The 16185-nt window shown below is 41.7% G+C and overlaps 1 protein-coding gene across 1 annotated transcript; it reads left to right on the forward strand.

Moving 5' to 3' along the window:
• Positions 1-138: 138 nt before the first annotated feature.
• Positions 139-4472, forward strand: NANP (N-acetylneuraminic acid phosphatase). The gene is made up of 2 exons (XM_014876616.2): positions 139-334; positions 513-4472. Exons 1-2 carry the CDS (start codon positions 245-247, stop codon positions 1206-1208), a joined length of 786 nt encoding a protein of 261 aa, XP_014732102.1. The 5' UTR covers positions 139-244; the 3' UTR covers positions 1209-4472.
• The last annotated feature ends 11713 nt before the right edge of the window (positions 4473-16185 follow it).

Consider the following 16185-nt stretch of genomic DNA (forward strand, 5'->3'; position numbering starts at 1 on the left):
GGTCTCCCCAGAGCCCTGCGCGCTTCCAACCCTCCCTTTCTGAGATAACACCGGGGAGCTCCGAGCTCCGCCCAGCACGCCGCGGGCAGTGCGGTTCACGCCCGGGCCCCGCCCCGCGGGCCTGACGTGAGGGGCGGGCCCGGGCGGCCCCGCCGCGCTGTGCCCGGCACGGGCGGCTCTGCCGGCGCTTAGGGGCGCTCCCCTCCGCCATCCGAGCGGGGCGGCTCTCGCGGGAGGCGGCGCCATGGGGCTGCACGGCGTCAAGGCGGTGTTCTTCGATCTGGACAACACGCTGATCGACACGGCGGCGGCCGGGCGGCGCGCCATCGAGGAGGTACTGCCCTTGTCCCCCTTCCGACGCGGGGCCCGCGGCCGCCGCTGCTCCCGGCCCGGCCCGACGGTGCCGCGCGTGTCCCGCTCCCTCTCCTGCTGACACGCGGCCGGGGGCCGCTCCCGGGAGCGCGCCGCGCGGCCCCGCAGCGCCCTGACGCGCGGCCCCGCGTCCCTTGCAGGTGATAAGCGCCCTGCAGTCCAAGCACCACTACGGGGAGGGAGAGGCCCGCGCCGTCTGCGACAAGGTCCAGGCCAAGCTCCTCAAGGAGTGCCACGATCCCGCCAAGATGTGCATCACAGACCTGCGGATTTCGCACTGGGAGGAGGCGATCCAGGAGACCATCGGGGGGGAGGCGAACCGCGACCTGGCGGCCGAGTGCTATTACCTGTGGAAGACGACGCGGCTGCAGCACCTGACGCTGGCCGAGGACACGCGGGCCATGCTCACCGAGCTGCGGAAAGGCCTCCGCCTGCTGCTGCTCACCAACGGCGACCGGCAGACGCAGAGGGAGAAGATCGAGGCGTGTGCCTGCCAGCCCTACTTCGATGCCATCGTGGTGGGGGGAGAGCAGAAAGAGGAGAAGCCGGCGCCATCCATCTTTCGTTACTGTTGCGATCTCCTGGGGGTGCAGCCCGCAGAGTGTGTGATGGTCGGTGACTCTCTAGATACAGATATTCAAGGAGGCCTGAATGCTGGCTTGAAAGCAACGGTCTGGTTAAACAAAGCAATGACCGCCCCAGTAGATACCTTCCCCGTACCTCATTATATTATTTCTTCTGTACTGGATCTTCCAGCAGTTTTACAGAAGATGGAGCACAACATGAATGCTAAGTTAGAAACTGACCATATGGCTAGTAGCGATGAAGCACATTGATGATGGTTCCAGCATACTGAGACATGCTGAGCTGTTAGGTGACACATGCTCTTTTTAAAAATCTGACCCTAGGAGTTTGAACTCATCTATGGTCTGTTTTAAACAGCAGAGGGATGAACAAGAGCACAGTTGTCAGTGAAAACAGGACAGAAACACAGAATTATATTAATTTAAATTATGCAAGTGCAGTTAATTTAAAGCAACTGCCTCTGTCAGGAAATTCTTTTGACAGACTGTGGCAGAAGTCTATCTGTCTCTGACCTAAGTTACCAGTCTCTTGTTTTTATAGTAGAAAAGAAAATTTGAATGTTCTGAGCTTTCATATGCTTTGCTGACTTGTAAGCTTAGCAGAAGCTTCAGTTCCGACCTTGTGTGCCGTGTGTAAGAGAAGGTGAGAAAGAGAGTGTGGTACAATCTGGTAAATCTTCACAATTGATCTGCAGTTTATCTCAGGAACTGGAGTGAATTTCATTATTTCTCAGACTATTAGAAATGCTCTACCTTTGATTTTTTTTTACAAGTTTCAGATTTTTTTTCAGACTTTGCAGTGACTTTTCTTTTATGGAACCTTTATCTCTTGCCAAAAGTACTTAAATGTACATCAAAAATTTGCTTTTTTATCGGGGACCATTTATCAGAGGGACTTGATGAATAAGCTTTTACTCCATATTATCTTGGTGCTTACGCAGATATGCAGTATACTTGTAATTCAGATTATGATTTTTTTTTAAATGGATAAAACAGGGATCTTTTCAGTGGTGTTACTGTACTGTCAGACTCTTCAGAACCTACTGTCATTGTTCTGTCTGATTTTATCAGTGAATTTTGATGAGATTTTTTGGAGAAACTGTTCTTGGTTTTGCTCAGGTGTATGACTACTCTGATTCAGCTGTAGGATCAGTGGCTTTTTTGACTGTTTTAATGGCACTGCTATATAATCCCTCCTTACTCCAGTTTACACGTGTAATTTATGTGATTTATTCTGGAGAAAATACAAGCTAGTTGTAAATGGCTCTCATTCTCTTCCAGGAAACTGGAAAATTATGTCATATGTATTACAGTACTGTATACAATTTTATAAGGTATATGTGATATTTCCACTACGTGTAGGAGATGACTCTCTAAAACAGTAAGGTTTCTCTTTCCCAAATCACTACATTAATTTATTTTTTTTCTGTGCCTCATATTCTTATTACATAATGAGGAAGCATTCTCATATTAACTGGAAATATAAACACGTGTTGGCAAGTCTGTGGTTTTCAACCCTGTTTGCTATATATTCTCCGGGATGAGTATCAGACCATATGTGAAAAATCAAATTTTATATTTTTGAATAATTCCATGCAGATCTTTTGAGAACAGGGGTATTAGGCTACTGGCAGAAGAGTATCTTGCATATGGGCAGCAATAAGAAGTACAGAAACCTACTATGAAGTAGGTGTGTAGAAGAAATTCTATATACAGGAAACAATTCATGTCAAATTAAACAAAGGAACTAAGTTAATGCAGTTAAGTTTTGCATAGGATGACAGAGTCAGTTTAGAGGAGGCTGTTACTGGTCTGGGTTAAATTATTTGACAAGGAGTATAGGTTGGATCAAAATATGTTGCTCCTACACTGAGGAAGGTGAAAAAAGAGGAGAAATACTCGTTAAATTTGGAACCCTTTTCCCTATTGTCCATTAGAAAAGGTAAAGCAGTCCACATTCCTTGTCTTACCTGGCCAAGACTGTTTAGACATCAGGTCAAGGAAGAGTATAGAGACAGACTCCACCTGTTCCTGTGAAGAAATGGGCGTATACTGAAAACAATCCAATTACAGTAGTATAGTAACATGAGCCAGTGGGACTGACTTGTCACACCTTCTGAAGGAAGAGGCCTAAGTTAAGATTTTGGTTTGCATTTGAAGAGTGTGGAAACAGTCACTGGTTTGGCTGATGAGCAAAGCATTGCTAATAACATTTCTTATAACCAATGATTGAGACACAGATAATAAAGATCATTGAGCCTTGAGTCAGGGATACTTTGTAAAAATAGAAATGTATCCAAAAGATTAGAGGTATCCCTGAAGTAATCTAACCGTACCATCTGATACAAAAGCAACAACTTTGCTTCCAACAGCTTCCCAAAGGAGCTGCAGGGTAACTGACGCTGCCTTGTTTGCGCAGCAGGATAGTCGAACTTAGGTCAGAATGAGGTTTCTGATACAGCTGATATTGAAAATAACAAATAGTAATAATTCACAAGTCTGTGGGCTTGAAGGATATATATATATACACACATATTATATATATATTAGGTTATATAACAGGTTACCATTTTTTAATCTAAGTTGAAACTCATATTCTCTTGCCACTTCATCATTCTGAAGTGGCATGCTGAACATGCTTATTGTAGAAAAGGTCTCTTGTTTTAGAAGAGACTGCTCTTTGTTTTGCACATGGCCAATCATTTCTTTTTATCTCTGACTCTGAAAAAACACAGTAACTGCACACTCAGGTGACAGTGTAGTCTGTAGAGGCCACACCTGAGTATATTTTTTCCATTTCTGAGTACTGTACCAGGCTGGGTGTGGCTACTGGTGTCCAGAGATGGAAACGCTGTTATGATGCTTCTGCAACTCAAGAAGAAGCAGTAGAAGACTTTTCTCTATCTAGGGCCATTCTATGAAGCAGTTACCCAATAAGCTGGATTAGGTATCTGGAGTATCTCTAAATACTCAAGATCTTTTCCTTGGATGGAGATCTTGCAGAAAGGATAATGAAAAATAATTGCATCTAGTAAATTTGAAACATAAGTGTAGTGATGGGATAATTTTCACATCAGAAGCAGGAACAAATCAATTAAACAGTCTATTAACAGTTCCCATTAAGTTCTGTTTTTGCTTGGTGTTATGCTCTATTAACTAAATTATCTAGTTTAAACTATATTGCCAAAACAAGCAAAATAAAAAGAAGAAAAAGGAATTCCATCTGTATTTTTAAAAACCTTTCTTTTCCAGATAAATATTATCACCTGAGGTTAATCTACCGTGACTTTGACTTTGGTGAAACGAAATTAAACAATCATAATAACTTTAATATCAATAATAATATCAATTTAATACCAATAATAATATCACAATAAGTTTAATACCAACTGTATTCTAATCCTTGATTTAAAATAACCCATGTACTAGTCTAATAAAAGTATTTTGTTTATAAAATGTATGTTTGAACACAGAATTGCTGTGGATAAATACATTTGAGACCTGATCTTCAACAAAGGGCAAGAGTTCTGTTTCTTTTTAAAAACAGCTCAGAATTAGAAATCCATGACCTCGTGTTTAGATGCGGTGACTTGGTGTAGTTTCTGTAATTTCAAACAGAGGCTGGAACATAATTGCATATTTATGAAGATTCATGGCCAGACTGTGAATGTTGAATTGCCAGCTGCAGTTCAGTGATAGTTGAACCTGACTTGCCAAGCTGAATGCCAGCTCACATAAGCCTAAGTGTCCTGACATCATGGCATTGGCTGCTGCAGCAGCTTAAGAACAGATTGTAAGCAGAAAAGATCAGTAAATACAGAAGTCTCAACTCCAGGGGATCCATTCTGGTAGGTTATGGGCGCACAAAGCCATATCTGAGCTATTGCTACACTGACCTCTGTGACTTAGGAGAGGGGGAGAGTGGGAGGCTGCTCACCTTGTGGCTTTTCTGGCTCCAGAAAAGCAAGCTGCTCCCTTACCATTTTCTGTTGGGCAATGGAAAAAATTCTGAACCAAGTCCGTCTTCTGGACCTGTGGAGATAGATAGAAAGGTACTTTAAGTCACTGCACAAGTGAGTAGGACAGTAAAGGAGGGCTCAGCTTCTATCACAGACACTTGGCCATGCCAGCAAGCTGTCTGCAACATCACACACCTGCACAGCACAGACTTTCTGTCCTTGTGGAGAAAGCTCTGTGTATGTAAACCATTAAACTGGAAAGTGACAGCCTCAGAAATGAGGGTGCTTTCTTACGGAGATCTTAGAAAGTGACCTGAATGTTTTATACAGGAAATATGCATCTTTCATTAGAGTCCTAAATTAATGCAAAGAGGTAAGATGTTTGGATTAAGGTTAAGGTTTTCCTACTCCCTGCATCTTAAGGTTTTCATATTTCCTGAAACAAAAACAGAAAACTAGCTGTGCCCCAGCTAACCATAACCAATTCAGTTTCTTTTTCTCTGAAGCTTCTCTTACATGCCCACACCAGTACTAGGGCTTTGAACTTAATTTAAATAGTCTGGCCCATCACAGCAATTTCTCCTCTTCACATAGGTACTAGTTTGTTTTTCAGCTTCATCTCTAAAATTTGCCAGGTTATTGTGAGGCCTTTAAAAAACAATTTAAAATCCTACCTTAATTCTATACTAACAAAACTCATCATTTGGAAATTGTTTGAACCTGTTGAGAAGTACGACAGAGAGATAGGAAATGTATCTCTGCTGTACGTAGCATATACCATTCTTTTGTGCACAGCTATTGCCATCAGCCTTGCAGTGGGATTGTCTCCATTATGCCCTGCTTTCTAGATCACACTGTGCACATACAAGAGACACAACAATGCAGAGATGATGTCAGCTGTGCCTAAAGCTAAAACTGCAACTTTTTGCCTATGTTGCTAGGGACCTAGAACAGAGAATCACGTTGCACACTCCATATAGCATATATTGACGTTTTATTTCATCTACTAGAAACAAGGTTGCATGAGAGCCTTCCACTGAACAGCCCTCAAATGCCAGGAGAAAAAATGTACTTTAAAAATATGAAATAAAACTGTGGTGCTAATATATGAAATTGCTATTCTTCAAAAGTGCAAGCCGTGTTTCTCAACTCAGCACTTCACCAGACTAGAAGATAACATCTCATAGGGTCTGATTTAACGCAGGAAAAATATTGCCATTTACATCAGTGGACCTTCACAAGTTTAAGTAAGATTTGCTTGCTCATTTCTGTAAAATTATCTGCAAGTGACAGCTGCTTTCCTCTTCTCCTCCCTTAGCTAATTGATCTTCATCATCTGTTTTGTCAGCTGCATTTCCATATCTTTCTGAATCACAACCATATCTAGCATTTGGGATGAAGTTGGCAGAGGACCACAATAAAAACCACTGGAACACAGTCATCTTCTGTTGCAAGGTCATTTTAAGAACCAGCTTCACAGCAACTGTGCTCTGCAGGCATGTACATGTTTTAAATGATCTTTCCTTCAAACAAACTTCCTTTCATCACACAGACTTGGCAAATTTTTCATTTAAAAAAAATAAGAAAACCTAAAAATGTTGAAGTGAAAAACAAAATAGAAAAAAGCACCTCCAAACAAAATCTCTTAGTCATCTACAGATATCAAGGTTTATAAGACGTTTCAAGTACTAAGATACTTTTCTTCAAGTTCTAAAATTAGTGTTAATGATTACTTAATTGAAGAAGTGTGTATTTGAAGGAACACAAAACACTACACATCACTTCAGCAGTTTTCCAGTGTCTGCTTAGTCTGTCATTTGCCATCATAATTTTTCTGTCAAATGTATTCACAAACAACTTTACCAAACTGCGAAAATCCAAATTATTTATATTTTAGGAATAAGATTACTGGGTAATATGGAAGTAATCAGAAATGTTAACTTCAACTTCATTTAAATACACATTTTATTCAAAGTATTTATTCTATGAATTCACATTTTGTTAAGTAGTTTTTTGTATTTTGCCCTGGAAATGTTTCTGTTCCTTCACCAACAATATTGCAAAAATCACAGAACCACAGACTCAATTAGGTTGGAAAAGATCTCTGAGATCATCAAGTCCAACCTGTGAGCAAACACCACCATGTCAACCAGACCATGGTACTGAGTGCCACATCCAGTCTTTCATTCAAACGCCTCCAGGGACAGTGACTCCAGTTCATGCAATACAGAGTCAGTGAGGTACAGAGTTTATATGACTGTGGTAATCTAAGATCTATGCTTTAGATCAAGGAGATAAGAATTTTTTTCTACTTTTCAGTGATTTTACGAGTCAGAATAGTTATGGCTTCCCCCTCTTCCCCTCCCCCCACAAATGAAGATGAAGTGGAAAGCATTTCCATTTATTATGTTTCCAGTCAAAATCCATTCTAGTGAACATCAGATGAGCAAATTTTTATTTGTGTTGTTGATGAGTGTGCTCAATGGTACTGCATTCAGGCATGTGGAAAGACCCGTTTCCTGAGGCAGTGACCTTTCAGTGTAATAGAAATGCTCAACTGGAAATGAAACCATTACATGTCAAAACACATAAACTACACAAATACCTGTTTTATTAGTTCTTCTGCTACATGAGTATTAAGAGTCTCAGTAAATTCTTCTCTTTTATTCTTTTCATGAATTAGGCCAATGAGTATCCCCTGCTGTTTTCATCTGCTCACTAATGTGTTGCAGGTCTGTCTATTTGATAAAGTCAGGCTTAACAGTTTTCATTTGCGCTGCTAGTGGAGTGGTCTTTGCTGTTAATGATGTGGCCTGTTAAATCACACTGGGGTTAGGATTTATCAGGAAGTCTGCAGTGGATGGACTGACAGCCTTTGTTTTCCAAACTGTTGATGGCTTCCATTGTGTTTTGTTCCAGACATTTAAATGAGAAGGGTCCTGAATGTTCTAAGTCCTTTTTTTTCCTTTCAGGAAGAAAATGCATAAACGACACAAACAGCTTGTTTATTTTCCTTTCAGTAAATGTAACTGGGTGAAAATACTTTTCTGCTTCCACCCCTCTCATCTGAGAGTACTTTAAAAGTGCCTGACAACTTGGTGTCTGAGCTACTTTGATATATTTATTATCTTTATCCTGATACTTTGTGACATGTTATTGTCTGTTTTAAAAAGCTGCTACTGCCAGATTTCTAAGCTGTATCTCAAAATGAAGACAAGCCTCTACTTTAGAGATGCTTTACTCTGAGATAAATCTATCTAGTTCACAATTTCTATTTCTATTTATTTTGAAAACTGTATCCCTGTTTAATGGTGCTCTGTCCTTACAAATGTCTTTCCATTTTTTTTTCTGTAGAGCAGCAGTGTTTGTACAGATTTGCAGAGTGAGAGGCATGCAAGAGATGTAGGCAAAACACAGAAAAAAAACCTTTAGCTTTAGCTTTAGGATTTGCATTTCCCATGTTTTACAAGCCTTGGCAGTTTTTAGGGTGACTTAACATAATTTTCTGTGGCTTGAATTTTGTAACCAGTGAATGATGAGGAAACATGACGCTTTTGAATGCTGTGTAATGATTTTCAAAAGCTCTGCCGAGAAGAATTTTAATTGGCCTGGATTCTCCATTTGACACTGTCTCTCACAATATGCTCATAGTCAAACTCAGAACTGGTTGAGTAGACAATGAGATGGATCTGGCTCAATGGCAGATCCCAAACAGTTGTGTTTGATGGAACAGGATCTGGTTGGAGGCCCGTCATTAATGGTGTCCTCTAGGGGTTTAGCTTGCTCATCAATGACCTGGATGAAGGGCCAGAGCAAGTTCAACCAGTTCACAGATGACACAAAGCTGGGGGGGGGGGGGAGGGGGCAATGTCCGAGAGGGCTCTGAAGCCATTCAGAAGGACCTGGATAGGCTGGAGAGATGGGCAGGGAGGAACTTTCTCAAATTCCTGCAAAGGGAGATGCAGGGTCCTATATCCGGGTAGGAGTAACCCCGGGCACCAGTATAGGCTAGTGAAGAATATGCTGGAAAGCAGCTCTGCGGAGAAGGACCTGGGGGTCCTAGTGGATAAGAAGCCATCTACGAGCCAGCAGTGTGTACCTGTGGCCAAGAAGGCCAATGGGACCCTGGGGTGCATTAGGAAGAGCATTGCCAGCAGGTCAAAGGAGGTGATCCTGCCCCTCTGCCCAGCCCTGCTGAGGCACATCTGGAATGCTGAGTCCAGTTCTGGGCCCCTCAGGACAAGAGAGACACGGAGCTGCTGGAGTGGCTCCAGTGGAGGCTTACAGAGATGATTGATTGAGGCACTGGAGCATCTCTCTTGAAAAGGAAAGGCTGGGGGAGCTGGGGCTGCTCAGCCTTGAGAAGAGGCACTGAGAGGGGAGCTCATCAATGTCTGTGAGTATCTGCAGGGAGGTGCCAGGAGGATGGAGCCAGGCTCTGCTCAGTGGTGCCAAGCAGCAGGACAGGAGGCAATGGCAGAAACTGATGAGCAGGAAGCCCCATCTGAACTTGAGGAACAGCTTGTCAGGTATCAGCAGGTTCATGCCGCCATAAAACATTTTAAGGATATTCAAAAATAGGCCCCACTGTTTCCTATTTCTATTTTCTCTTTAGAAGGACCAGTGTTGCATTTGAGATTGTATGTACTTGATACATAGTGGGACTTGCTTAAGAAAATGTTTTTATTTTTCTGTATTGCTGAGTGTTAAGTGATGTCCTTAAGGAATCAGTGATGCTAATAAGCTATTCTTTGCACATTAAAAAATTCAAGTGTATTTCAGGATAGATTTTTTTGATTGAGGATTTAGAAGTGAAAAAAGAGAAAATAATAGGAACCATTTCTTGATTACAAGCAGGCAGTTTTGGGAGTACAGTTGAAAAGAAACTCCTACCAATTGGGTATTTAAAAGTACACCCTCCTGATTATATTCATAGTTACTCATCCAACTTTCTTAAAATATTTTCAGCTTTTAAAGTACAAATTCTGAAAGAAGTCAGTAACAGATGTAATACAATTAGTACTCTGCTGGAGACTTCATTCCCACTTCCAGTGTTTCCCCAGCAGGTGGCATTGGAGGTTTGTTAGATATAGATTCAACCTTCGTTTTTTGCTGCTGTTTTGTTGTTGGCGGTGGTTATTTGTTTGTTTATTTATTTGTTCCCATGTTCCTTATTTTTTTCTTCAGGCACTATTTTAAAAATAAAACATACCTGGTACGCATAAATAAGGTCAGTGCAGTCTTTTTTGCAATTTACGCTGCTCTCTGAGACCCCATTTTGCTGGGCATTGTAAACATACATAGCAAAACAGCCTTGCTTAGAAGAGGTTTATGATAGAAGTGGATAAGTATTATTTTTATTTGAAGTATGAGCATCTGTGGTGTATTTTGCAAATACACATTCAGTTTGTATTTGCACATATTTACACAACAGTCAGTTGAAAATAAGTATCATGTTCAGGATCAGCAACAAGTTTATTATAACATCATGGTGCCAAACAAAATCCAGCTTTCCAAAGTACAGGTGCACTTGCGCTTAAGCTGAATTTGCTTTAAATCATGAAAGTATTGGACTTTTTAAAGAAAAGGAAGTTTTTCTCCCAGAGCTAATGCTGCAGTAGTATCTTTATGATTTCAAAATTCTCCTGATGAGCTCCTCTTCCTATAAATATAAACACAGTAGCACTGTATTTCTATGACTTCATGTAAAGGATTACTATATAAGCTGTTATCTTCTACTGCATCGGATTTTTCTCAACCAGTGGACTTCTTGTCTGTGCCCCAGACCAGCAATTCAGGCTGGTTCTACAGTCAGCACCCCTGTTCCTTTTTGGACACCTGAAGAATTGGGCTGATTTTCCTTCACATGCCCAGTGACACAGCGTTTAGCATCTGCCCTTGGCTACTGTCTTGGATTTTGGCACACAGAGGATGGCTTTAGGTCCCTGCCTGAAGAAGCCTGGCACACGGGCAGGGATTTCTGCTGTTTCCTCAAGGCTCAGCAGGTGGCATCTGCGGACAAGTTTCTCAGCAGATCCAGCCCACGGTCTGCAAGTGCCCCATCACAGGCTGCCTCCTTCCCAGCCATCACACTGACAGCACAGAAAAACTGACCAACTCCTGCAGTGGGCTTCTGCTTTTCAGAAATTTGTGCCGTGTGGTGCAGTGGGTTTTATACAGCAAGATTTGGCCCCCAATAGGTGCATGGTGTGTAGACAAGACGGGTGCCCAACAGGCCGGTGAGCCTTCTGCAGCTCCAGGGCTGCCAGACTTTCAGCAGCACGGCTGGACCTGCTCCAGTCAACCAGAGCAGGGAAATGTATAAGAATTCCTAGGTTTTGTCCTGACAGAATTTATAAGGTGACAAAGAGAACATGCTGAGAGAATAAAGGGTGTTCCCACTGTGAGGTACAGAAATATTGCTGTCTTTATCCTAGCAGAGATGGAAACAGGACTCAGAAAAACCATGACTGGCAAACAGTAACACAGCAAACTTGGGGCTGGGACATGGCTCACAACCTGATATGTCTGGCCCTGCTTAATGGCCTTGGCCACTGAACATGAGGCAAAGCCTCCCCTGAAGCTCTCCAAGGCCAAGGATAGCAGCATGGTGGAAGAGCCTATCCATAAAATGAGAATAAACAGTGATTTGAAGTAGCTCAAAATGTTCACTTGCACTCACAACTCTTCTCGCACCTGAGAGCGTGGCTGTACAGCAGTATTCCCACAGGAAAGCACCCCTGACAAGTACTTGTGAATTAGAGTACACACTCGAAAGCCCACATTTCTGCACTGGCTACATCTTCTCCTAAAAGCACTTGGAACATTTTGGGGTTATGTCAATAGACCTATATTAGAAGAGGCCTTTTTCAATGTTAAATAATGTTATCAGACGTTTGCAGAGAGAAAATGCTCTTACACAATCCCTGATCTTCCCCTGATGCTCAGAAGGCAGGATGCCACCTTGTCTAAGTGACTGCCTGTTTGACACACACACCAGCTATGGGGAATACAATAATGTTAACAGATCTTTGTGCCTTAATCAGGCCAGAATGACATAAAATATCAAAACTGTGATACTTAAAGTCTGGAATAGTGAGTATAAATGGTCAGTGCAGCTGTGTCATATAATTAAATAGGAATTTCATGCCCCATGGTGCATTTATTATCCTCTTTTTGCTTTTCCTGCCCATCCAGCTCCTGTTTCTTGTCTCACCGACTTTTCAGGATATGTTTGTTAAGCTCCCTTGGGTGACCAGTCTTACAACACATTTCTCCATACCTTGCATAAAATAAGCACAGAAGGCCAGTTTATCATGCTTAAAGTAAGCACAGCTAATAATATTTTGTTTTAACAAATAATATTTCTCTATTGTGCAATGAAAAGCACACCTCCTAAAACTTCAGCACTTTTCCTTGCACTCAAGACAGCAAATTTAGAAGGTGGAAAGGCCAAAATCCAACATGCTTGAAGATTTCCACAGGTCATACCAGAGAAATAGCTGGTATTTGTCCTATCTTAACTTGTATTTTGGCTCAGACTCCAGTTGTGCTTTCACTGGAGTGCATAGGGAAGACCTTTGTTAAGAGTAAAGTGTGTATAACTGAGGAAAGCAGTGGAAAAGTCTGACCTGCTGCTTGTGAAGTTACTGGTATCACATGGCCTTGACAAACATTTTAGCTAATGCCTTACCTCACTGCAATGAAACAAAGGAGTGATGTCCTCTCTTATAGATCAAAGTCAGTGGGAATTCCCTTTGAGCAAAAGTAGCAGCTGTTACTTGCATGAGGCTGAGGGATCATGGTTACCTGGAATTTCCCAGGCCAAATCCCCTAGCTGCTGGCAGGTATTTGTCAGCATGTGGCAGTCTGGCATGCAGAGGAACACAGTTCATAGTGAGTGCTTTAGGCTGAACACTGCTTGGAAGAAAGTGGAGAAATCCTGAGCACTGACGCCCAGGATCTCTGCAGGTGAGCACAAGGCAAGTGGGAATTACATCAATTCAGGAAGAGGGACATCCTACCTCTTAAATGCAGAATTAATTCCCACAGCATGTTGTGATTTCCAAAATATAAATGGTTTCTGAAAGGATAAACCAATTTGTGGAGGGCACATCCGAAAGAGTATACTGAACAGAATGGTCTGGCTACAGCTTATGCCACTTTTCAAGCCTGTCCATATTCCTCTGCATGGCATCCCATTCTTCAGGACGTCATCTGCAAACTTGCTGAGGGTGCACTCAATCCCTTCATCTATGTCACTGATGAAGATACTGAACAATGCTGGTCCCATTATGGACCCCTGAGGACCACTGCTTGTCACTGATCTCCATCAGGACAATGAGCCCTGGACCATTGCCCTGGAATGCAGCAATCCAATAAATTCCTCATCTACTGCACCAGTCCATCCATCAAACCCATCTCTCTCCAATTTAGAGAGAAGGATGTCATGGATGTCCATGTCAAAACCTCACAGAAGTTCAGGCAGATGATTTATGTAGTAAACAAGGTAATGTTGATGATTGGAGCTAGAAATATTGCTTTAAAACATAATCTTTCTATAAGTACACACTAACAATTCACCTCTGCAAATGTGATATTACCAGACTTAACAACTTCTGATGTGAACTTTTCACTGTGTAGAATTTCAAATTTCTCAGTAAAGCTATACACTGCACAAATGTTAGTGAAAACCAGCTCTCACAAAGCAAGGAAAGCCCCTGTGAGACTATTAAGATTTCAACAGGCCCAAGCACTCTCTATCTACACTCAGATTTAAACTTAGGTTTGTACCTGTTTTAAGCAGGGCTTCAGTGACTCACCTATGTGATAAACACAAGCTCACACAGCTTTCAGAACGGGTCAGGTTGGAAGGGACCACAGTGGCTCATCTGGTCCAGCCTCCCTGCTCAAAAAGCGCCTGAGCTCATGGCACAGGATTTCATTGGGAAAGTTCTGGAATATCTCCAATCAGGGAGACTCCACAACCTCTCTGGACAATCTATTCCAGTGCTTTGTCACACAGACAGTAAAGAAGATCTTTCTCATGTTCAGATGGGGCTTCCTGTTCATCAGTTTCTGCCATGGCCTCCTGTCCTATTGCTTGGCACCACTGAGCAGAGCCTGGCTCCATCCTCCTGGCACCTCCCTGCAGATACTCACAGACATTGATGAGCTCCCCTCTCAGTGCCTCTTCTCAAGGCTGAGCAGCCCCAGCTCCCCCAGCCTTTCCTTTTCAAGAGAGATGCTCCAGTGCCTCAATCAATCATCTCTGTAAGCCTCCACTGGAGCCACTCCAGCAGCTCCGTGTCTCTCTTGTCCTGAGGGGCCCAGAGCTGGACTCAGCATTCCAGATGTGCCTCAGCAGGGCTGGGCAGAGGGGCAGGATCACCTCCCTTGACCTGCTGGCAATGCTCTTCCTAATGCACCCCAGGATTCCATTGGCCTTCTTGGCCACCAAATGCATATGACCCCCTGACTGGGTTCATTGTTACAGCTCTGGTAATTTCAATTTATTTTTAAATAGTCACATAGACTTTTATAACCTTCCTATTTTCCTTCAGTGTCTGCAAATACTTTTCCACTTAAGCTTTTTCGACAGCTCCTTCCTAGATTGTCTAGCCAGCTTTCCTAGGCTGTATATCTTTTAGGGCTATTTGTATTGGAAATTTCCTGCATTTTTTTTTTTTAGGAAAAAATGTAGACTAACAAAAACTAGCTTGTAAATTATATCTGTCATTATAATATCAGCTGATACAACAATCCATCATTTATCTTAATAAATGTTACTACATATATTGCTGCCTAATGTATTGAGCATAAACAACAAAATTGTAACATAATTTTGGTGAATTATTTCTAGCATCAAGTATTGGCAGGTGTGTTTATCAGCCTCTGTTTGGTGTGAGACTACATGCCAGAAGTTCTCTCAAAATATTTACACTTTCACTTACATTTTATTTTTCATTACTTGTTTGCTATAACTATCTCAAAATTAGTTTCTGCAGATCTGTGTAAAAGTGTACTAGTCCAATTTTGTGTTACTTGAGAGACAGTGATTCAGCAGTAATGGCTTTTTTGCATACATGAAAATCAGTTTGTTGCTGCTGCCAAGCTAAACAAACTGTGGCCTCTCTCCAGAAAAAAAAGAAAAGAACTCCTTATTTGAACCCAAGATGTTGTTGTAAGTTTATCTTAATGAGGTGGTTACAGTCTTCAGCACTCATTTTTTAATTATTTGGAGGAATCCTCTTGCACTGAGTGAAATGGCATAGTAGGATATTTATCTGGGCTAGAAAAATCCAATTATCAGAAACAAGTGGGCAGCTTTTCTAAACAACATCCATTACATTCTGCAGGATTCCAGTTTTAATTAAAAGAAACAAAGCCCTGGTGTTCTGGGTACAAAGAAGAACTCCAAACTTTCCAGTCTGGTTCAGGCTCAGCTGCCAGTTCTGTCTTCCCCTGGCTTTATCTATATTCAAAGTCACACCAATTTAATTCCCAAGCAGTTTTTAATCACAGTTAATGAAATAGATGCTAACTGCTGCAGAAATGCACTTAATTTGATTTAAATAAGGTTTATAGCAGCCTAGTTAATTGAGTTTATCACCACCTTCAACTGGTATATATAATTTCTAAAACTGAATCAAAAGTGTTTTCAGATTATATGACTAAATTTAAATTATACGTCATAATTTGAAGGTAAATTTTCCCTATGCTAGGGACTCCCAGTTTTGGGAGAGGACTTAGACAACCAGAGTTGCCATGGAAAGACCAAAAGAACTCCACAAATCACCAGTGTGGGGCTGAAGATCATCAGGGCCTAGGTTTGCACTGAGAGCTGCCCCTTGCACTGTGAAACCATAGCTGGACAGGAATTTAATGTGCTGTTAATGTAATCAGGATGAGCTTCATTGAGTAACAAATTAAAGAGCTGCAATGTGTATGAAAAGGACTGGATAAAATATTAAATGAAACCAATGTGCCATGACAGCACAGCAGCAAAGACAATTGTTTTCTGTTTTAAGCACCAGAAAAAAAAAAAAAGAAGATATGTGCACATTAAATTATACCTGGCACTAAGGAGATATAGTTGCCACCCAAAGGACCAAGAGTTCTAAGTAAACTTTCTAAATTGCAAAAGAAAAAATCCTCTGATTTATAAATGAATAGTTCAAAGTGATGAACTGCAAACTGCCCTAATGGTGATAGGATACCTTATTCTGATGGGTACGTTCTTCTGCTATAAGAGAAAAATAATTTCCTTA

The sequence above is a fragment of the Sturnus vulgaris genome, chromosome 3 (genome assembly GCF_052056855.1).
Source record: "Sturnus vulgaris isolate bStuVul1 chromosome 3, bStuVul1.hap1, whole genome shotgun sequence".
NCBI classification, from domain to species: Eukaryota; Metazoa; Chordata; class Aves; order Passeriformes; family Sturnidae; genus Sturnus; species Sturnus vulgaris.